Source organism: Chlorocebus sabaeus, chromosome 14, assembly GCF_047675955.1.
Source record: "Chlorocebus sabaeus isolate Y175 chromosome 14, mChlSab1.0.hap1, whole genome shotgun sequence".
NCBI classification, from domain to species: Eukaryota; Metazoa; Chordata; class Mammalia; order Primates; family Cercopithecidae; genus Chlorocebus; species Chlorocebus sabaeus.
In genome coordinates, this window is record NC_132917.1 from 23,510,324 (window position 1) to 23,534,638 (window position 24,315).

Here is a 24,315-nt window from a genome sequence, read left to right on the forward strand (position 1 = left end):
AAGATAGTACAGAAGACAATTGGGAAATCAAGGAAATGGCTTTCCTGTGCTGTGTCTCAGAACTAAGCACATTTCCCCATGTACTGAAGAGTATAAAAGCTGTGCTTGGACTGTTGTTAGATGTCCCAAACAAAAAAGTTGATGCTTCCCCACAGTGAAGTAGACTGTACCTACTTCAGCCCTATCTGCTACAAATAAACACACCAATATGCACTCATACATTCCTGAAGGCTGCACTTGTGCAATGAAAATAATGCTGTATATGCTATGTTTCCTGTTCTGACAAAGCTAAATAAATCTGGTGCCAATTTAAAGCTTGTAAATTAGATTGTCAATCCAAATCTGAGTCAACTATTGGTGACTGTGGAGACTGATGTCAAACTCAGGAACGAACTGCTCTGCACAGGGAAGCCATTGCCTTTGTTACTCTATGGTCTTCCATACAGTCCAAATCACTAAGACTTTCACATCTAGGTATATAAACCAGGCATTTCACATAGAGGTCTAAGAATAAAGCTATACATATTCACATACAATATGTCCTTTGCATGTATCTCTTCCTCTCAGATTTGAGTTTCTAATGAAAAGCCAGTCAGATTATACTAGTCAAACCAAGAATAACATTAAAAATTTCAAGCTGAATTGGGGAAAAAAAAACAACTTCGTATATCATATTATATAACATTTATATAATCAATGATAAACATTGCCCTGTATTATTAATACATTCTTTTTAAAAAAACTTTATACCATAATGAATAACGTTTGTTGTTTTTAATTAAATACAGCAATTTCTATGAAAATTTGGATACTGGGTCCTTATTCATAAACCCACTAATACTCTATAAAAACATTATTTTACGAGAATAAAGTTACTTTGGCTAACTAGGGACACATAAACTGCCATACAGGACAACTACTACAATCTGGAGAACTAACGCACAAGTAAGTATCTACAGTGACCTATCAAGAGCTTTCCTCTTACTGTCTAAAAATCATAAACTTTCTTACAATTGTTAATAGAAAAAAACTGCTCCATAATTACAAAGGTTTTTAAAGTATTAAGTAAGATATCCTATAAGCACAAAATCTGAAAAATGAAAATTCATAAAATATCACCCTCAGAACATATGCCTTATAGTAGAATTACATATAAATATTAACATATTGAAAACAAAAACTCTTACCTTTTGATCGGGCAGGTTGAAGAGGAATTCTCTGTCAAAACGACCGGGTCTCCTGAGTGCAGGATCTATAGAGTCAAGTCTGTTTGTAGCACCAATAACAACAATTTCACCCCTATTATCTAATCCATCCATAAGAGCAAGGAGGGTTGATACTATAGAGCTGTAAAATAATTTTCAGGCAAAATTTTAAAAAAGAATTGAAAACACTGCTGCTTACGATAACTTTTATCAGTCTTTTTTTTTTTTTGAAATGGAGTGTCACTCTGTTGCCCAGGCTGGAGTGCAGTGGTGCGATCTTGGCTCACTGCAACCTCTGCCTCCTGGGTTCAAGTGATTCTCCTGTCTCAGGCTCCCAAGTAGCTGGGACTAGGCGCACTCTACCATGCCCAGCTGATTTTTGTATTTTTAATAGAGACGGGGTTTCACCATATTGGTCAGGCTGGTCTCGAACTACTGACCTCAGGCAATCCACCTGCCTCGGCCTCCCAAAGTGCTGGGATTACAGACATGAGCCACAGTGCCCGGCTTATCAGTCTTTAGTGATAACAAAATAACTGCAGCATGACTATATTTTAATGCAGGATCAAGTTATTTACAAAAATTATTTTCAAAGGCATTCAGAAAATACAGTAGACACCTAAACCTTGGCAACCAAAAAAAAAGAAAATGAACTTCATCAAAATTAAAAACTTTTCTGCTTCAAAGGATACTATTAAGAAAGTAAAAATATAACCTAAGAATATTTGTAAATCATACATTTGATAATATATATAATAAATAATTACAACTGAACAACTAAACAATACAAAGACAAATAATAAAATTTAAAAGTCGGCAAAAGGGCCAGGCGCAGTGGTGCAATGCCTATAATCCCAGCACTTTGGGAGGCCAAGGCGGGCAGATTGCTTGAGCCCAGGAGTTTGAGATCAGCCTGGGAAACACAGCGAGACCCCATCTCTAAACAAGAAAAATATTTTTTAAAAATTAGGCAAAAAATTTGTATAGACATTTCTCCAAAGACGATATACAAAACCACATCAATAGTCATTAAGCACAAGCAAATTAAACCAAATGAGATGCCACTTCAAAACCACCAGGATGACTATAATCAGACAGACAGATAATTAACAGCTTTTGATGAGGATGTAGAGAAGCTGGAACACTCATACACTGACTGATTGGTGGGAATGTAAAATGATGTTCCTCTTTGGAAAAAGAGTATTGCAGTTCCTCTGTTAAACATAAGAGTTATCAAATGATCCAGCAATGTCCACAAAAAAAAACCTTTACACGAATGTTCACAACACTTTTCATAATAGCCAAAAAAGTGGAAGAAACCCAAATGCCCATCAACTGATAAATAAGTAGAATAAAAGTGGTATATCCATACAATGGAATAGTATTCCTCAATTAAAATAAATGAAGTACGAACAGCTAAAACAACATGGATGAATCTTGAAATCACTTTGCTAAAGAAGCTAGACACAAAAGGCCACGTATTGTATGATTCCATGTATACAAGATATCCCAAACAGGCAAATCTATAGAAAAACAAAGTATATTAGAAGTTGCCTAGAGCTTGGAAGGATGAGGGGAAGACTGGGAGTGATGGCTAAAGGGTTTAAGGTTTCTGGGTGATGAAAATGTTCTAAAATTTATTGTAGTGATGGTTACACAACTTTGTAAATATACTGAAAGTCACTGAACTATGCAGTTTAAATGAGTGAACTAAGCTGGGCACGGTGGCTCACGCCTATAATCCCAGCACTTTGGGAGGCTGAGGCGGGTGGATTGTCTGAAGTCAGGAATTCGAGACCAGCCTGGCCAACATGGTGAAACCCCATCTCTACTAAAAATACAAAAATTAGCTAGGCACAGTGGCAGGCACCTGTAATCCAGCTACTTGGGAGGCTGAGGCAGGAGAATCACTTGAACCCGGGAGATGGAGGTTGCAGTGAGCTGAAGTCGCACCATTGTACTCCAGACTGGGTGACAAGAGCGAAACTCCATCTCGGGAAAAAAAAAAAATTGAGTGCACTGTACAGCTGTTATTATGGAGCCCTTGTGGGGGTCGCTTTTCTGGCTGGAAATCTGTGGCTGGTGGCACCTCTGCCTCAGTTTTGCTTAGACCTGCTGGGCTCATTCTGTCCACTCAACCTGACTGCGCTCGGCTCACACTACCAGCCTATATCCCATGCCTGCCAGGGGCAAGCCAGGCATGGGGCAGCAAGGGGTGTTTGAGTGAGCAAGTGTGAGGTCCAGCCACTGTGCACAGTCTGGCATGCCGGCTACTGCAGCAGGGCAGGCAGCTCCAGGTATTGGCACAGGTGCTGGCTCTCTGTGAGGTTATGGCTGGACCAGGCACACTGTAAGCAGCTTCTATGGCTGCCACTGGGGAACGTGGCGGTTCCTGGAAGCTCGCAGACTCCAGGAACCACAGGGCCCCAAAGTCACAGCCCTGGCTCGGGGAGCTCCCAAGTCTCAGCTCCCTGAAGAGTTGCAGCTCTTCTCTCCTCTTCACCCACAAAATGGCGAGCAAGGGGCATGTTTCAGCCCTGTTTGTATTACAGCTTTTTCAGCCCTGCCATTTGACAGGTCCCGAGTTCTTGTCCTGCATCCAGGAAGAACAAGGTATGCAGACAAGTGGAGGGTGAGCAAGGCGAAGAGGAGCTTTATTGAGTGACAGAATAGTTCAGAGGAGATCCTGGAGTGGGCAGCTCCTCTCCACAGGCAGGTCGTCATGTTGAGTGTTCAGCTCTCAGCACAGAGGAGGTCCTGGAGTGGGTAGCTCCTCTCTGCAGTTGGTCATCCCGACATCTGCAGCTCTCAGCAGAGAGGTGGCCCTGGAGGGGGTAGCTCCTAACTGCAGTTGGTCTTCCTGATGTCCATTTAGCTCTAGCTGAGCCGGGGCTTTTCTGGGACTCAGAGGGAAAGAAGTGCACACCAACTGGTCCACGGGTGGCCATGGGCAGGCCCAGAAAAGGCATCACAACTTCCCACTCCAGTCTGTGGGACTGGCAGCCTAGCCCCTAACCTTCAGGCCCTCCCTAGCCTGAAGGTGGGTCTCACCAGGGACCCGCCCCCTTCTGCCCAGGAGCTTTGTCTGCCTCCTGCTGCCATTCATGGTGTCCAAGCTGTTCGTGCCAAGGGGTGCCTGCAGGCCACTGCCAAGCTGCCCTCAGTCACCCCCTCAGCTTCCCTCCCATGCTCATCAGCACCCAAAGTCTGGAGGGGGCTGAGGCAGCAGGGGGTTGGCATGCAGCACTAACCCCAAGAGTGCACACAACCAGCCAGACTGTAACAACGCCCAGGCTTGGCCCCAACCTTGCTCCAAGATCAGAGCAGGCGCCAGAGTAGGGAGAGGCCAGGCAGTGGAAGCAGACACTTCTGGGCCTGCGGGGACAAGGGAGGCCTTCCCAGACCCCCAGAGTGCAGGAATGCCAGGCTCCACAGTCATGACTTGGGCAGCTGTAGCTGCACCCAGAGGGCAGGACTCCTGCCTGCTCCCAGGCCCCTGCAAGAGCACAAGGAAGCCCAGGTCCACAGCCACAACTTGGGCAGCTGCAGCTGCACCCAGGGAGCTCCCATCCCACCAACTCAAAAGGGGTGGGATTCCCATTTGTCCCCAGCTTCCACCAGCTCCGTGGAATGTGCAGCCCCAGCTACACCTCCCCACTACAGCAGGTATGATGACAGTGGCCACTCCAGATGGGCTGCTGCTGCCATCACTGTGAACTGTATCTCAATAAACCTGTTTTTCTTAAAAGAAAAAGAATACAATAATTTGTTTTTAATAGATAGCAATCTAGCGGGGGTTTAAATGTCTGGAAATGTATATGACATTTAGTTTCTTTTATATTAGATTTGCATTATCATTATTACTTTTGGACAAATTCTTTAGAATGGCTACCACTTTATGTTCAACTCAAAATTATTTTCTACGTATTTTAGAGTAGTTTTTGAAAAGTATGACTTAAACATTTCTGAATATAAGCGTTTCATGTCTAATTATAACAGAAACTGTAGTTCTAGTAACAATGTTCTTTCTAGTGTTTTCCAACTGCTCTCATTTCTATTCCTTTACGCTTATTGCTAACACCTGCCTGAAATAACTTCTCCAATATGTTCAACATGTTAAAGAAATCATTTTCCTTCCCAAACATACTGCTCTAGCTGTGTCCCCAAAATCTATAAGTGGAATCAAAACGCTAGATACCCAGTGTATGTGTGAAGGAAGGATGTGTGATTCTTCTTTTCAAATTGAATAACTGAAAATTAGTGACCTAGGTTTCCCATTCAAGATATAAAGGGGGTGAGGAGTATAAGTAGCCTCAAATATAAATTCATATTTAACCTCCAATTTTTCCTTAGTAGCTTCCAATTACAGACTGGCATTTCAAGTGTTTGTTGGAATCTACCTGCATTTTTAAGTGTCTTGTAACTGAAAAGTCTTCAGATGATAGTCTCAGACGTGGCCAGAAACAGAATTACAATCTAACTTAAATTATACCAAAAGTTGTCTTTAAAAGAAAAAAAAAAAAAAAAACTGAATGGCCAACCCTTGGATCAAAATCCTTTAGCAACTCCTATGATGTAGGGAAATTAAAAGTCCAAACTATTTGACACGATATTCAAGGCCTACTTGCTTGTCCCAAATTCTCTTTCCTACATTATCTTCTAAAAGTGTTGTTTCACCTTTCAAATATAGATCTAAAATCCAATGAAATTAATTGTTCTGTATGGTGTGTAGAGGAATCCAGGGTTTTTTCCCCACCAAAGAGATATCCAATTTTCCCAGCATTATTTATAGAAAAGGTCATCTTTTCCTAACAGCATCTGCACTGCCTCTTTTACCATAAATTAGGCATCCATATGTGTGTGCATTTATTTATGGCTCTGGGCTCCGTTCCATTCATCTATTTGTCTAGTCTTCTGCCAATATCAAATTTTCTTAACCCTAAGAGGCCTTAATGACTAGTAGAGCAAGTGTTCCCACCTTATAGAAGAAAAGGTAATTGGAAAATATTTATTTCCATTTATTTAATCTTTAATGTTTGCCAATCAAGTTTTAATATTTTCTGCATACACGTAACATGAGACTTCTTAGACTTACTCATAGAAACTTTTTGCTAATGAGATTGCAAATAGTAACTTTTCATTTTTACACAATTACTAGCAACAAAAATACAAAATTTGTTTATATTGATTGGTCTAAACTTCCTAACATCTATCTACAGATTGCTTTGCAATTCCTACATACATAATTGCATCATCTACAAATGATAAGAGTATTGTTTTTCCCTCTTCAATACGCATACCTCATATAGCTTTGTCTGCAACAATGCCCAGGCTTGGCCCCAACCTTGCTCCAAGATCAGAGCAGGCGCCGGAGTGGGGAGAGGCCAGGCAGTGAAGCAGACACTTCTGGGACTGCAGGGAAAAGGGAGGCCTTCCCAGACCCCCAGAGTGCAGGAATGCCAGGCTCCACAGTCATGACTTGGGCAGCTGTGCTGCACTCAGAGGGCAGGACTCCTGCCTGCTCCCAGGCCCCTGCAAGAGCACAGGGAGGACCAGGTCCACAGCCACACTTGGGTGATCTATAGAACAGTATAGATATATACTGTGATCTATAGAATAGTATTGGTCAGAAGTGTTCATAGCAAAACAAACACACTTGTCATATTCCCCATGTTATAAGAAAAGGTTTCATGTTTGAACATTAAGTCTGTTTGTTGTAAGTTTTTCTGTAGCTACCTTTAAGGAAACACTTTATATTCCTTGTTCTCTAAGATGAAGACTTTATTATGACTAAGTATTGAATTGTATCAAACATTTCTTCCACATCTATTGAGGTGATCCTCTTGATTTTTCTATAATATGAAAATGTGATAAATTAACATTAACTGACTTCTCTCATATTAAATAAACCTTGTATATTTGAAATAAAATCAATTTAGTCATAATATATTATCCTTTTTATATCTTCCTGATGTAAAGCTCTACCAATCTGTTTAGGATTTTTATATACATGTTCACAAGTGAGACTGGGTTCCAATGAATTTTCTCATACGAAGTTTTATGAAGGTATAATTGACATACAAAACCCCGCACATATTTAAAGTATACTTTAAATATATTTAAAGCATATTCTGAGATTCATCTATGTTACTGGTATGATCATAGTTTATTCTTTTTAGTTGCTAAGTAATATTCCATTATATGGATATACCACCATTTATTTATCCATTCATATGTTGATGGCCACCCGGATTCTTTTCAGTTCTGGGATATTTTGTTAAGTGTTGAAGTATGTATACCCTGTGGAACCATCACCACAACTAAAATAAGTTAACATATCTATTATGTTCTTCCTCATACTCCTTAGTTCTCCATCCATACTGACCCTCCTTGTCCTCTTTTACCCAACCCCTGGGGAACCATTCATCTGTATTCTGTCACTACAGATTACTTTGCATTACTTAAAATTTTATACACATGGGACCATACAGTAAGTACTCTTTTTATTCCTGGATTTTTGCATTCGGCATATTCTGAGATTCATCTATGTTACTGGTATGATAATAGTTTATTCTTTTTAGTTGCTAAGTAATATTCCATTATATGGATATACCACAATTTATTTATCCATTCATATGTTGATGGCCACCCGGATTCTTTTCAGTTCTGGGATATTACCAAAAACCTGCTATAAACATTGACATACAAGTCACAGAGATTTTCCCCTATGTTTTTTCTAAAAGATATCCTTTCACCTCTTAAGCTTAGGCCTTTATGCTCTTAATCTTTGATGTCTTAAAAAACCAAAACATTACATTTTGCATTCCTAATATTGCTTATCTGTCTTCTTTTTATCATGACCAAGCATGCCAGAGGTTTGTCAGTTTTTTCAAAGAACCAACTTTATTAGTTTTTTTCAAAGAACCAACTTTTGGCCTCCTTGATTTCTACTATATCTTTGTTTTCAGTTCACATATTGTTGGGTATGATTTTTGTCTTTACAACACAGGTCATTTAGACTTTGGAGCTATAGTTCTTAATTATGAACATAAAATTATCTGCTTATCTTTTTTGTTATTTTTCTGTTTTGCATATTACCAAACTTTAGAAAATTAGTTAAAATGTGCTTTAAGGCACAATATAGGATCAGTTTTCATAAACGTGGTATATGTTTGAAAAGAGTATCCATTCTATATGTCTTAGACAAGAATGCCCATTAGATCAGAGTCCTGAAATGTGGTGGTTCAAATTAATCTATAGAGCATTAAATGATTTTTTTGCTCAGCCTGATCTATCAATTACTGAGAGATGCACAGGATCTCTCCCACAATGATTATCAATTTGACTCTTCTACCTCGTGGTTCTGTCAATTTTTGTTTTACATAGTTTGAACTATGGTTATTAGGGAATTACAGATTTTAAATTGTTACTTTTAAGACAGGGTCTCACTCTGTCATCCAGGGTGGAGTGCAGTGGCACGATCATGGTTCACTGCAGCTTCGACCACCCAGGCTCAAGCAATTCTACTCAGCCTTCTGAGTAGCTAGGACTACAGGCATGCACTACCAAGTATGGCTATTTTTTTTTCTTTTTGTACATATGGGTTCTCATTACGTTGCCCAGGCTGGTCTTGAACTCCTGGGCTCAAATGATCCTCCTACCCTTAGCCTCCCAGAGTGCTGGGATTATAGGCATGAGCCACCATGCCTGGCCTAATTGTTATATCTTCTAGTAAACTGAAACTTTTATCATTATAAGATTTCCTTTTTATATGCACAGTAATGCTTTCTGCTTTATGGTCTATTTTGTCTAAAATTAATGTAGCAACACCAACTGTTAGTATTTATGTGATATAATTTTATACTATTTAATGGATTTAACTATTGTGGACATTTCATATAAACAGAATCATACAATATGTGGCCTTTTGTGTCTGGCTTATTCCACACAGTATAACGTCTTCAAGATTCATCCATGGTGTGGCATGTGCCAGAATTTTTCTTTTCTTTTCTTTTCTTTGTGGAGGGATGGGGTCTCACTCTGTTGCCCAGGCCGGAGTACGGTAGTATCATCACAACACACTACTGCCTTGACCTTCTAGGCTCAACCAATCCTCCCATCTCAGCCTCCCGAGTAGATGGGACCAGAGATAAAGGTCACAACACCCAGCTAATTTTTTTCAGTATTTGTAGAGACACTACCTTGTTATGCTGCCCAGGCTGATCTCAAACTTCTAAGCTCAAGCAATTCTCCCACCTTGGCTTCCCAAACTGCTGGAATTACAAGTGTGAGCCACCACACCCATCCAGAAGTGCATTCCTTTTTAAGGCTGAATAATATTTCATTGTATGGATATACCACATTTCATTTACCTATTCATCAGTTGACGGACATTTGGGTTATTTCTACTTTTTGGCTAGTGTGAGTAATGCTGCTATGAATATTTGTTTTTGTGCTATTTTTTTCCACTATTTTACTTCGAAACTTTTTGTATCCTTATATGTAGATGTCTTGATTATAAACAAAACATCATTATTATTTTGTTTTTTGCCAATCTGACAATCTTTGTCTTTTAACAAGAACATTTACTCCCCTTATATTTCAGGTCATTATTGATATATTTGGGTTTAAATCTATAATCATATTTTGTGCTATTTTCCCTATTGGTTATATGATTTCCCTCACTTCTCTTCTTGATTGTTTTTGGATTGACTTTAAAAATTATTCTATTTTCCCCCACTAACAGTTTTGGAATTACACATTATGTTTCTATTTTACCAATGATTACTCTAGAAATTCAAACCTGCATACTGGATACCCAAGAGTTCTACTTGCAGGTTATTATAAAGACCCAATCAGAGCATCCCTCAGAAAACAACTACAAAGCCTATGTATTATAATGCAGGAACATACACCTGACATTTCTGGTGAGTAAACAGAGACCGATGGGTTCTGGTGGGAGTTCATGGTCACTCAGAGAATGGAAACATGGTGGGAGTTCTTGGTCACTTGGAGAAGAAAAACTACATTTCCTTCTCTCTAGCTTTTAGTCTGGGGACTAACTGCAGTGACGGGGAGAGAGAATATGCAGTAGGGGTTCAGGGGGGTGCCTTATTAACTTTTCAGCATGAGAGTCTAGAAAAGAGAAGGTAGGAAGTTATTAATATTAAAGAATGAGGGTGACCACACAAGGGCAAGAGCTAGTAAGGACACTCCAAACTCAGTTTACCCAGATTTCTAGCTGGTCCTGAACAACAAAGCAGGGAGCAGACTCAAAGATCTAGCTAAAGACAAAAGGTCTCAAAGGAGATCAAAGCTCCCAGTCAAGAAACTGAATGCATTCCAAGCCTAACTCAGAAAATTGTCTCCTAAGAAAATGTGGCTCATAAAATAAAAATAACAGAATCCAGAGTCTCCAAAAACTAACAATAATAATATCCAGGACACAATCCAAAACTGCCCAACAAAGTAAGAATCAATAAAAGAACACGTTCTCAAGAGAAAAGAAAACCAAGTGGGTCTAACAGTGAGATAAACCAGATGTTGAAGCTAACACAAGATAATTTTAAAGCAACTATTGTAACTAAGCTCAATGAAATAAAATAAAACATGCTTAAATGCATGAAAATCACATTGGAAAAACAGAAACAATGAAAAACAAATGTAAGTCCTAGAACTGAAAACTAAAATTTCTGAAATAAAAAAAATGTGTTGGATGAACATCACAAAATGGACATGACTAAGCAAAAATAAGTGAAGATTGACTAAAGACAGACAAATAAAAATTATCCAAGGTGAAAACAGAAAAGACTGAAAAATGACAAATTTGTAGATACAAAATGACAAGCACCATCAGAAAGAAAGCCACACAGAGGCATGTCATGGCTAAACTGTTGAAAGTAAAAGATACAGAGCAAGATATTGAAAGCAGCAAGAGAAAACCCAAATATTACAAAATGTGGAAACAACAATTTAATTAATGGCTCTCCAATTATACGCTATGATGCAGGCAGATGGAATCCTGGCAGAGGCCAGCTAACTCACTAAGTGCAAGAGTTGGAGTTGAGATTCCAGGGAGAATAAGATGACTAGAGTCTACAGAAAGAGTACCACAGAGGAGACTGCTCCACAGAAAGAAAACTCAGGAAATGTGCAGAAAACTCCTCAGCTCTTCAATCAAATATAAATCAGTATATACATGTGATGAAACTACCCAAGGCTTGGGGGAAAAAAAACACTCAGAAGAACTAAAAGTAAGAGTATTCTACACTCACAGAGAACCAGGAATAGTGCCAGTTCCCACCCGCTGAACTGGTAAACCTCATGACTCACAGGTTATTGCCCATGAATACACAAAAGGATACTGCATCAGTAGCAGGGAACAATTAGTCCTACACTGAGGGCTACTCAAGATCCATATCACAAATCTTGTTTTGGTTTTTGTTTTTTAGAGATAAGAGTCTCACTCTGTCAACCAGGCTGGAGTGCAGTGGTGCCATCTCAGCTCACTGCAACCTCCACTTCCTGGGTTCAAGTGATTTTCCTGCTTCAGCCTACCAAGTAGCGGGGATTACAGGCACCCGCCACCATGCCCAGCTAATTTTTTGTACTTTTAGTAGAGACAGCGTTTCACCATGTTGGCCAGGCTGGTCTCAAACTCCTGACCTCAGGTGATACAATCGCCTCGGCCTTCCAAAGTGCTGGGATTACTGGTGTGAGCCACTGTGCCCAGCCGACAAATCTTAAAAGCAAGATTCCAAAGAATCAAACTGTTTTCAAGTAGATTAACTGTGTCTCAAAAGGAAAAAAACAAAACAAAACACAACAAAACCACTTCAAGAGTATCTACTTACAGAAACATAGCTAGCACTCAACAAGGTAAAATTTACATCTGGCATCCAATAAAAATTGCAAAGCATGCAATGAAACAGGAAAACACAATCCATGAGAAAAATCAATAAAATAAAACTAACCCAGAATTTTCTAATACAATATTAGAATTGGCAAAGACATTAAAGTAGGCATTATAACCATATTCCAGATATTGAAAAGTTCTATATATATAGATGAAAACAGAAACATGAGGCAAAAACATAATGAATGGGATTAATAGCACATTAGACATTTCAAAAGAAAAGATCAGTGAACTAAAAGTCACAACAACAGAAACCAACCAAAATGAAACACAGAAAAGATAATTTAAAGCAAAATTAACAAAGTTTCAGCAAACTATGGGACAACATCAAGAAACTTAACATATGTGTAGTTAGAGGCCCAAAAGGAAAGAGGAGACAGGAGGTGGGGAGGACAGAAAAAATAATGAAGAAATAGCGGCCAAAAACTTTACAAGTTTGATGAAAAACACACCCAAGAAGTTCAATCCAAGAATGGGAAAAAGGGAGAAAACTCCACCAAGATATATCATTAAATTGCACAAAACCAGTGAAGAAGGAAAAAAAAAATTAAATGTAACCAGAAAAAAGATACATACAAAGAAACACAAATAGAAATAAAAGCAGAATTCATTACCAAAGCAACACAAATGAAAAGAAAGAAGATCATCTTCAAAGTATGGAAAGAAAAAGAAAAAAGTGTCAACTTCAAATTCTATACCCAGAGAAAATACTCTTCAAAAACAAAGCCTAAGTTCTCAAAAAGTTAAACATAAAACTACCATACTGCCTAGCAGTTTCACTCCTTATCTCCACCCAAGAGCCATAAAAAATATATGTACTACACAAACACTTCCATTGAACGTTCACAGTAATATTCATAATAGCCCAAACTGGAAACAACCTAAATGTCCATCCAGTGTGTTGTATAGTCATACAATAAGAATATTGTTCATCAATAAAAAAAGAACAAAGCCGGGCGCGGTGGCTCACGCCTGTAATCCCAGCACTTTGGGAGGCCGAGGCGGGCGGATCATGAGGTCAGGAGATTGAGACCATCCTGGCTAACACGGTGAAACTCTGTCTCTACTAAAAATACAAAAAATTAGCCGGGCCTAGTGGCAGGCGCCTGTAGTCCCCGCTACTCGGGAGACTGAGGCAGGAGAATGGCGTGAACCCGGGAGGCAGAGCTTGCAGTGAGCCGAGATCGCGCCACTACACTCCAGCCTGGGCAACAGAGTGAGACTCCATCTCAAAAAGAAAAAAAAAAGGAAAGAAAGAACAAAATACTGACCCATACTATATAATGGATGTTCCTCAAAACCATTATACTTAGCAAAAAAAGCCAGACAGAAGAAACCATAGTATATGATTTTAATAACACAAAATGTCTAGAAAAGGCCAATCTATACGGAGATTAGATTAGTGGCTGGCTGTGGGCAGGAAAAGGAATTTATTGTAAATGGGCATGCTGGATTTTTTTTTTTTTTTTTTGAGACAGGATCTCACTCTCTCACCCAGGCTAGAGTGCAGCAGTACAGTCAAAGCACACTGCAGCCTTGACCTCCCAGGCTCAAGCAATCCTCCCATCTCAGCCTCCCCAGTAGCTGAGACCACAGGCGTGCACCACCACACCCAGGTAATTTTCGTAGTTTTTGTAGAGACCAGATTTCACAATGTTGGCCAGGCTGGTCTCAAATTCCTGGGCTCAAGCGATCTGCCTGCCTCAGCCTCTCAAAGTGCTGGAATTACAAGCATGAGTCACCACACCCAAACTCATGCTGGATCTTATAAGGGATAGAAAGATGTTCTAAAATTGATTTATATCAATAGTATTACCACTTCGTTGAGGTACTCTAAAAATTACTATAACTATACACTTGAAATGAGCAAATTTTATAACATATAAATATACCTCAATAAAGCTGTTTTGGCCGGACGCAGGGGGGTTAGGCAGGCAGATCACTTAAGCCCAGGAGTTTGAGACTAGCCTGGGCAACCTGGTGAAACCTTATCACTACTAAAAATTCAAAAAGTGGCCGGGCACAGTGGTTCACGCCTGTAATCCCAGAACTTTGGGAGGCTGAGGCAGGTGGATCACAAGGTCAGGAGTTCGAGACTAGCCTGACCAATATGATGAAACCCTATCTCTACTAAAAAATAAAAAAATTAGCCAGGCGTAGTGGTGCATGCCTGTAGTCCCAGCTACTTGGTAGGCTGAGGCAGGAGAATCACTTGAACCTGGGAGGCGGAGGTTGCCATGAGCAGAGATTGTGCCACTGCACTCTAGCCTGGGCAACAGAGCAAGACTCCATTTCAAAAAAAAAAGTTAGGTGGGTACAGTGGCACACATACCTGTGGCCCCAGCTATTTGGGAGGCTAAGGTGGGGGGATCAGTTGAGGCTGCAGTGAGCCATGATTATGCCACTGCACTACAGCCTTGGTGAAGGGAATGAGATCCTGTCTCAAAAACAAAACTGTTTTTTCATTTTTTTGTTTTTTGTTTTTTAATGCGTTTTAGGCCAGATGCGGTGGTTCACACCTGTAACCCCAGCACTTTGGGAGGCTGAGGCAGGTGGATCACAAGGTCAGGAGTTGGAGACCAACCTGGCCAATATGGTGAAACCCCATCTCTACTAAAAAAAATACAAAAATTAGCCAGGCATGGTGGCACGCACCTGTAGTCCCAGCTACTCAGGAGGCTGAGGCAGGAGAATAGCTTGAAACCGGGAGGCAGAGGTTGCAGTGAGCCGAGATTGCACTACTGCACTCTGACCTGGGCAACACAGTGAGACTTCATCCCAAAAAAAAAAGTGTTTTCAGATATGGAAAAGCCAAAAGAACTTGTCACTTGCAGGCCCACACTGTAAGAAATGTATGCATAAAGAAACTGATACCAAATGGAAATATGAACATCTACAAAAGACTACAGAGCACCAGAAATGGTAAGTATAATAAATATTTAAGATATTTTCATTTACATTTCTTCAAAAGTTTTTTTTTTTTTTTTTTGAGATGGAGTCTCGTTCATCACCCAGGCTGGAGCGCAGTGGCGCAATCTCAGCTCACTGCAAGCTCCACTTCCCAGGTTCACACCATTCTCCTGCCTCAGACTTCTAAGTAGCTGAGACTACAAGCGTCCGCCACCACGCCCAGCTAAGTTTTTGTATTTTTTTTTTTTTTAGTAGAGACGGGGTTTCACCGTGTTAGCCAGGATGGTCTCGATCTCCTGACCTCATGATCCGCCCGCCTCAGCCTCCCAAAGTGCTGGGATTACAGGTGTGAGCCACCGCACCCGGCCTACATTTCTTCAAAAGGTTTTAAAGTTTTAAAAATAAAATGTATGAGGCCGGGCACAATGGCTCACGCCTGTAATCCCAGTACTTTGGTAGGCCAAGGCAGGCAGATCACTTGAGGTCAGGAGCTCAAGACCCTGTCTCTACTAAAAATACAAAAATTAGCCAGGCATGGCGGCGTACACCTGTAATTCCAGCTACACAGGAGGCTCAGGCAGGAGAATCGCTTGAACCCAGGAGGTGGAGATTGCAGTGAGCCGAGACTGCGCCAATGCACTCCAGCCTGGATGCCACAGCGAGACTCTGTCTCAAAAAATAAAAAATGTATGACAATAGCACAAACCTCAGGAGAAGAAAAATGCAAGTATACTATTTCAAGGTTCCCATACTGTATATGACATGGTCTATCATCAATTGAAGGTAGATGGTTACAAGTTAAAGACATATACCATAAACTCTAAAGTTACTATGAAAATAATAAACAGTAATGGCTAATAAGCCAGCAATGGAAACAAACTGGAATCATAAAAAATATTCAACTAATCCAAAAGAAGGTGGAACAATAGGAAAAGGGAAACAAGAAACAGATAGTCTAATAGAAAATCATCTAGATGATAAATTTAAACCTAACCATATCAACGATCACAATAAATGTGTAAGTGTCCATTTTGAAGGAAATGGTATTTTCATTGTCTTGATTGTAGTCATGGCTTCACAAGTACATATGTATGTTAAAGCCTTCCAAGTTTTACTCTTTATCAATGTCAGTATTGTGTACATATGTATCATATATATTTCATGTCAATTATACCTCAATAAAGCTCTTTTTAAAAATCAATAGCAAAATTGAGACCCTAAAAAAAAACTTTCAAAGTTTCAAAGTGTTTTTTAAAAAGGCAAAAAAGAAACAGAAAAAGAGCAGACACAAATAGAAAATGCAAATGAAATGATCCCCAATTCAAATATATTAATAATTACATTAAACACTGACTAAACAAATTAAAATTAAGAGACAGTGCAATTAAGAAAATAAGACCCAACTTCATACAGTCTATGAACAAGATAGGTTGAAAGCAAGTTAATGGCAAAAAATATATCACACAAACAGCATGAAGTCTAGAATAGGTGAATTATTATCTGATAAAAATAGATTTCAAAATTAAGTGCATTATGAGATAAATATGGATATTTCATAATATAGGAAAGCAACATCAACATAAAGACGCAATAAATGTGTATGAAACTAATATAAAATTTCAAAATATGTGAGACAAAAACTGGCAGAATTAAAGGGACAAAGAAACAATTCATCATAGCTGGACATTTTAACATACTTGTCTCTGCAATCAATAGAATTAGACCAAAACATCTGTAAGAACACAGAAGAGGCCAGGCGCAGTGGCTCATGCCTGTAATCCCAGCACTTTGGGAGGTCGAGTCAGGCAGATCACTTGAAGTCAGGAGTTCAAGACCAGCCTGGCCAACATGGTGAAACCCCATCTCTACAAAAATACAAAAATTAGCTGGGCATGGTGGTGCGTGCCTGTAATCTCAGCTACTCAGGGGGCTGAGGCAGGAGAATCACTTGAATCTGGGAGATGGAGGTTGCGGTGAGCCAGACAGAGCCACTGCACTCGAGCCTGGGCGACAGAGTGAGACTCTGTCTCAAAAAAACAAACAAAAAAAAACAAACAAGGAAAAAAACCCACAAAAGAGTCTGCATAACACTATTAACACCTTGTCTTATTTTATAATTATAGAACACTATACCATAAATAGCAGAATACAAATTCACAGGACACACTGGGACATAAAGGAGAATGCAATAACTTTAAAAATGATTTTAATACAAAAAAAATTAGCCAGGCATGGTGGCATGCACCTGTAGTCCCAGCTACTCAGGAGGCTGAGGCAGGAGAATGGCATGAACCCGGGAGGCGGAGCTTACAGTGAGCTGAGACCATGCCACTGCACTCCGGCCTGGGCGACAGAGCGAGACTGTCTCAAAAAAAAAAAAAAAAGAAAAGACTTTTTAAGAGTTATGATCTCTAGATCACAATAAAACTAAATTAGAAGTAAATAACAATAAAATAATCAGGAAAAATAACCACAGCTATTTGTATATTAAATACACATCTAAATTAAATACACAATGATTGTGCCAAAGAAAAAATGACAAGAGGAATTGGAAATTATTTTGAACTGAATGACAGTGAATACATGTCAAAAAATGTGGGATATAGCTAAAGCATTGCTTAGAGGGAAATTTTACAGGTTTCAATGCCTATATTAGAAAAAAAGAAAAGTTTCAATCAATTCCTAAGCTTCCATCTTAATCTGAAAAAGGGAGTTAAATTAAAAATAAACAGAAAAGACTTGGAAGACCTGAAATACGTATTGCTATATAAAAGAAGCCAATCTGAAAAAACTACATACTGTTTGATTCCAACTATATGACATTGTGGAAAAGGCAAAATTATGGAGATAGTAAAAAGATCAGTGGTTGCTGGGGAGAGAGGGATGGCTCTGCAGGGCACAAGAGAAGGAGGGATGAATGAATAGATAGAGCACAAAGGATTTGGGGGAAGTGAAAATATTTTGCATGATACTGTAAGAGTCGATACATGTCATTACACATTTGTTGAAACCCTAAAACTGCCTGCTATGAGTGGAATGTTTCTATTCCCCTAAAATTCATACATTGAAACCTAATCACCAAAGTAATGTTGTTAAGAGGTATTAAGAGTTAAGAGCTAAGGTGTTAAGAGTGTTAAGAGGTGGAACCTTTGGGAGGTAATTAGGTCATAAGGGCAAAACTCTCATAAAGAGGATTCCTGCCTTCATAAAAGAAAAGAAAACATGTCCACACAAAAACTTGTAGAGATGCTTTGAGAGGCCAAGACGGAGGGCTCGCTTGAGACTAGGTGTCAGAAATCAACCAGGGCAACATAGCGAGACTCCGTCTCTACAAAAAATACAAAAATTAGCCAGGTGGGGTAGTGCATGCCTGTAGTTCTAGCTACTCAGGAGGCTGAGGCAGTAGGATCACTTGGGCCTAGAAGTTTGAGGTTACAGTGAGGTATGATCACACCTCCATCAGTGAGGTATGATTGCACTCCAGCCTAGGTAAAAGAACGAGACCCAGTCTCTTAAAAACGCTTGGGGCACAGTGGCTCATGCCTGTAATCCCAGCACTTCGGGAGCCTGAGGCGGGTGGCTCACAACGTCAGGAGTTCGCGACCAGCCTGGCCAATATGGTGAAACCCCCGTCTCTACTAAAAATACAAAAAATTAGCCAGGCATGGTGGCGTGTGCCTGTAATCCCAGCTACTTGGGAGGCTGAGACAGGAGAATTGCTTGAACTCGGGAGGCGGAGGTTGCAGTGAGCCGAGATTGCGCCACTGCACTCTAGCCTGGGTGACAGAGTGAGACTCCGTCTCAAAAACAAAAAAAAAAAACAAAAAAACTTCAGACCAGAATTATTTCAATTTGGGATCTTTTTCAGATTTTGGGATATTTGCATTATATTTACCAGTGGAGCTTCCCAAATCCCAAAATCCAAAACTGAAAAAGCTTCAATGAGCATTTCCTTTGAGTGTCATGTGAGCATTCAAAAAGTTTCAAATGTTGGAACATTTCAGATTTCAGATTTTTGGATTTAGGATGCCCAACCTGTAGTAGCATTATCATAATAGCTAAAAATAAAAGCAAAACAAATCTCCCATCAGATGGTACATTGAAAAATAGAGGTATACACACACACATATACATTAAGGAATACTACTGAGGAGTGAAAAAGAATAAAATATTAGCATACATGACATGGAGGCCAGGCACAGTAGCTCACACCTATAACCCCAGCACTTTGAGAGGCTGAGGCGGGCAGATAATTTGAGGTCAGGAGCTCAAGACCAGCCTGGTCAACATGGTGAAACCCATCTCTACTAAAAATACAAAAATTAGCTGGGCGTGGTGGTGGGTGCCTATAGTCCCAGCTACTCAGTAGGCTGAGGCAGGAGAATCACTTGAGCCCAGGAGGCAGAGGTTGCAGTGATCAAGCCACCGCACTCCAGCCTGGGTGACACAGCGAGACTCCATCTCAAAAAAAAAAAAAAAAAAAAAAAAAAAAAAAAAAAAAGGCATACATGACACAGAGAAATGTATTTTTTTTCTTTTTTTTTTTTGAGACAGAGTCTCGCTCTGTCACCCAGGCTAGAGTGCAGTGGCGCAATCTCGGCTCACTGCAAGCTATGCCTCCCAGGTTCATACCATTCTCCTGCCTCAACCTCCCGAGTAGCTGGGGCTACAGGCGCCTGCCACCATGCCCGGCTAATTTTTTGTATTTTTAGTAGAGATGGAGTTTCACTGTGTTAGCCAGGATGGTCTTGATCTCCTGACCTCGTGATCCGCCCACCTCGGCCTCCCAAAGTGCTGGGATTAAAAGTGTGAGCCACCACGCCCAGCCTACATGGAGAAATTTCAAAGCATTATGCTACTGCCACGCACAGTGGCTCAGGCATATAATCCCAGCACTTTGGGAGGCGGAGGCAGGCAGATCACTTCAGGCCAGGAGTTAAAGACCAGCCTGGCCAACATGGCGAAACCCCACCTCTACTAAAAACACAAAAATTAGACGTGGCAGCACATGCCTGTAATCCCAGCTGCTTGGGAGGCTGAGGAACCAGAATCACTTGAACCCAGGAGGTGGAGGTTGCAGTGAGCCGCGACTGCGCCACTGCACTCCAGCCTGGGTGACAGGGTGAGACTGTGTCTCCAAAAACACCCAAAAAATTATGCTAAATTAGGATCAGACAACTTTTTCTGTAAAAGGTCAGATAGGCTGGACACAGTGGCTCATGCCTGTAATCTCAGCACTTCAGGAGGCTGATTGAGGAGGATGGTTTGAGGACAGGAGTTCAAAACCAGCCTAGGCAAGAGAGTAAGACCTCGTCTCTAAAATAAATTAAAAAAAAAAAAAAATTAAAAGCCCACATAGTAAATGTTTTAAACTTTGCAAGGCATTCGGTCTCTCTATCACAGCTGCTCAACTCTACTCTTGTAGCACAAAGAAACTACATACAATGCTTAAGGAATGAACATGGTTGTATTCCAATATAACTTCATTTACCAAAACACACCAAGGCCTGAATTTGGCTCACAGGCTGTGGTGTGCTGACCCCTGTACTAAGAGAAAGAAGTAGTCCTCACAGACACAGATTATGTTTTAAATTTCTTTGTAAGCCTCACAGCACTTAGCTAAGGGCTAAGGCTAACTACCAAGTCAATGGGTAAAAAAGAACTCAAGATAATCAGATACGGAAAAATTACCTGTGGATCTGATCTTGTCTGCTAGAGCGAACTGGAGCTAATCCATCTATTTCATCAAAAAATATTATAGAAGGTCTCATCAAATATGCCTAGTAAAAAGAAAACAAATGATATTTATTATATTTGTTTTCATTTTTAAAATTTATTATATTTTCTTAACAGCTAATAAAAGCAAATGGTACAACGTGCAGCAAGTATGAAGGAATATATAGCAAAGAGTAAATCTTACCACCCAGTCTCCAACAACCATGTCTCCCCCAGTAAGCAACCACTGTTTTCAGTTTGTTTATTCTTCCATACATACTTATACACAAACCAAAGTGTATTTTTTAAACACACATGATAGCACACTATACACATTCTTTTTATTTATTTATTTTCGGTTTTATTTTTGTTTTTTGGGTTTTTTTTTTTTTTTTGAGACAGTCTTTCTCTGTTGCCCAGGCTAGAGTACAGTGGTGCAATCTTGGCTCACTGTGACCTCCGCCTCCCAGGTTCAAGTGATTCTCCTGCCTCAGCCTCCCGAGTAGCTGGGATTACAGGCATGCCCCAGCATACCTGGCTAATTTTTGTATTTTTAGTAGAGATGGGGTTTCATCATGTTGGCCAGGCTGGTCTCAAACACCTGACCTCAGGTAATCCACCCACTTAAGCCTCCCAAAGTGCTGAGATTACAGGCGTGAGCCACCGCACTCAGCCTACATATAACAATATATGTTAAGTAATTTCCATATAAGTACATAAAGACCTGTCTCATTCTTTTTTTTTTTTCTTTCCTTCAGACAGGGTCTTACTCTGTCACCCAGGCTTGAGTTCAGTGGAATGATCACAGCTCACTACAACCTCAAATGCAAGCAATCCTCTTGCTTCAGCCTCCAGAGTACCTGGGACTACAGGCAGGGACCAACACGCCCAGCTAATTTTTAAATATTTGGAGAGATGGGTTTTCGCTATGTTGCCCAGGATGGTCTCAAACTCTTGGGCTCAAGTGACCCTTCCACCTCAGCCTGCCAATGCGCTGGGATTACAGGCCTGAGATACTGCACCCAGCCTGCCTCATTCTGTTTCAACAGCTACATGATGTCCCACTATATGGATATGCCATAGTTAAACCTGTCCCCTTCTTATGGATACTTAGGCTGTTTTCAATATTTTCCTATTAGCAACAATATTGTAATAAACACTAGTAAAGAAATAACTGTATTTACCATTTCATATGAGTATAAACATATTAATATAATAAATCCTAAAAGTAGAACTACTAACTCAGAAGGCATGTATCATTTCTAATCTAGTTAGATATTTGCAAACTGCCATCCACTGAAGTACCATTTTACCCTCTAACCAGCAATACTTAAGGGTGCTCACCAGCAATGTATTATCAAACTTACTGACCTTTGCTAATTTTTTAGGATAAAGAATGCTATCTCATTTTATTTTCAATTCTTATTTACAAGATGAATATGTTATATATCCATAAAAGTCATTTATATTGCTTTTCCTATGTTGCCCATCACTTCACAAGACCACTAGTCTTTTGCTTAGTGAGTTCTAGAAGCTATTTATTTATTTATTTATTTATTTATTTATTTATTTATTTTTAATTTTTGAGACAGGGTCTCACTCTCTCACCCAGGTTGGAGTGCAGTGATGTAATCATAGCTTACCTCAGCCTCCACCCACTAGCTCAATCAATTCTCCCGCCTCCTAAGTAGCTAGGACTACAGGTCCATGCCAACACACCTGGCTAATTTCTGTATTTTTATAGAGACAGGGTTTCACCATGTTGCCCAGGCTTATTTATTTTAAAGGTGAATGCTCTGTCTGTAAAAGGAAATGCAAATATTTTTCTGCAAAGAGTATCATTAATCTTTTGAATTAGTATTGCTATGGTTTGAGTTTGTCCCCTCCAAAACTCATGTTGAAATTTAATTGCCGGCCGGGCCTAGTGGCTCATGCCTGTAATCCCAGCACTTTGGGAGGTCGAGGCAGGCAGATCACTTGAGGTCAGGAGTTCGAGACCAGCCTGGCCAATATGGTGAAACCCCGTCTCTACTAAAAACACAAAAATGAGCCATGCCTGGAGGTAGGCACCTGTAATCCCAGCTACTCGGGAGGCTGAGGCATGAGAATCGCTTGAACCCAGGAGGCAGAAGTTCCAGTCAGCCGAGATTGTGCCACTACACTCCAGCTTGGGTGACAGAGCGAGACTCAGTCAAAAAGGGAAAGGGAAAGGGAAAGGGAAAGGGAAAGAGAAAGGGAAAGGGAAAGGGAAAGGGAAAGGAAAGGAAGGGAAGAAATTTAATTGCCATTGTGATGGGTACTGGGAGGTAGGACCTTTAAAAAGTATGTAGATCTTGAGACCTCCACCCTCATGAACAGACTAATGTGGCTGACATCAAAGGAGTAGATTCATTATTGTGAGAGTGGGTTCGCCCCCATCTTGTGCATTCTCTCTCTCTCTCTCTTTGCCCTTACGCTATGTGATGCTGTCTTCTGTCATGTTATGACACAGCAAGGCACTGACCAGATGCCTTGATATTGGACTTCCTTGTCTCCAGAACTATGAGTCAATAAATTACTGTTCATTCTAAATTACACAGTCTGTGATCTTCTAACAGCACAAAACAAAACTAGGTATTTTGTTGCCAAGCAGAATCTTAAACTTTTTTTTATGTGCTAGATCTTTCCTTACATAGTTAGACCTCCCTACTCTGAGATTGTAAACAAAATTCTCCCATGTTTTCATCTGGTACATTTACAGTGTCATTTTTCTCACTTAAGTATTAGATTTGGAAAGAATTTGATTTAAGGTGAATGAATATTAGATAACAAATGAGAAGTTTTTATCATATAATTTACTCAAATTTATGTGGCTTATGTTTCAAAATTAAAGCAAACTTTCAGTTCACAGGAAGGTCAGTTTGCTAAGTAAGAGATACGAATTTTCCATTTCTCCTGACTAATTGCACTAAACTTTAATGTTTCCTAATAATTTGAAATGAAAGACAATTCAGGCTGGGCATGGTAGCTCATGCCTGTAATCCCAGCACTTTGGGAAACCAAGGCAGGTGGATCACCTGAGGTCAGGAGTTCCAGACTAGCCTGGCCAACATGGTGAAACCCCATCTGTACTAAAAATACAAAAATTAGCTGGGCATGGTGGCGCACGCTACGTAATCCCAGCTACGTGGGAGGCTGAGGCAGGAGAATCACTTGAACCCAGGAGGCACAGGTTGCAGTGAGCCAAGATCGCGCCATTGCACTCCAGCCCAGGCAACAAGAGTGAAACTCTGTCTCAAAAAAAAAAAGATAATTCAACCACAAGATGGGGGTTTTGGGGAAAAAAAGTTTAAAGAGCTGGAATTATGGCCCATTGCAATGGCTCACACCTGCAATCCCAGTGCTTTGGGAGTGTTGATCATTATTTTTATATACATGAAAACATGAAACAAACAGCTGGCTTTGTTTTTTTTGTTGTTGTTTTTTGTTTTTTGTTTTTTTTTACAGCTACCCCCTCACAGAATTGAAAAAAGGAGGTAGGGCATATTACTTCAAATATTTTGTGTCCTCTCAATGAAATCTCATAATAGT

At 40.1% G+C, this 24,315-nt stretch overlaps 1 protein-coding gene across 4 annotated transcripts in view; it reads right to left on the reverse strand.

Moving 5' to 3' along the window:
- ATAD2B (ATPase family AAA domain containing 2B) overlaps positions 1-24,315 on the reverse strand; it is a 171,118-nt gene that overhangs the window by 83,294 nt on the left and 63,509 nt on the right. For all 4 annotated transcript variants that reach the window (XM_007971346.3, XM_007971345.3, XM_007971350.3 and 1 more), the window contains 2 exons: positions 20,722-20,810; positions 1,188-1,347 (listed from right to left, as the gene is read on the reverse strand). In XM_007971346.3, the coding sequence (XP_007969537.1) occupies positions 1,188-1,347; positions 20,722-20,810 (249 nt within the window). The remainder of the gene's footprint in view (positions 1-1,187; positions 1,348-20,721; positions 20,811-24,315) is intronic.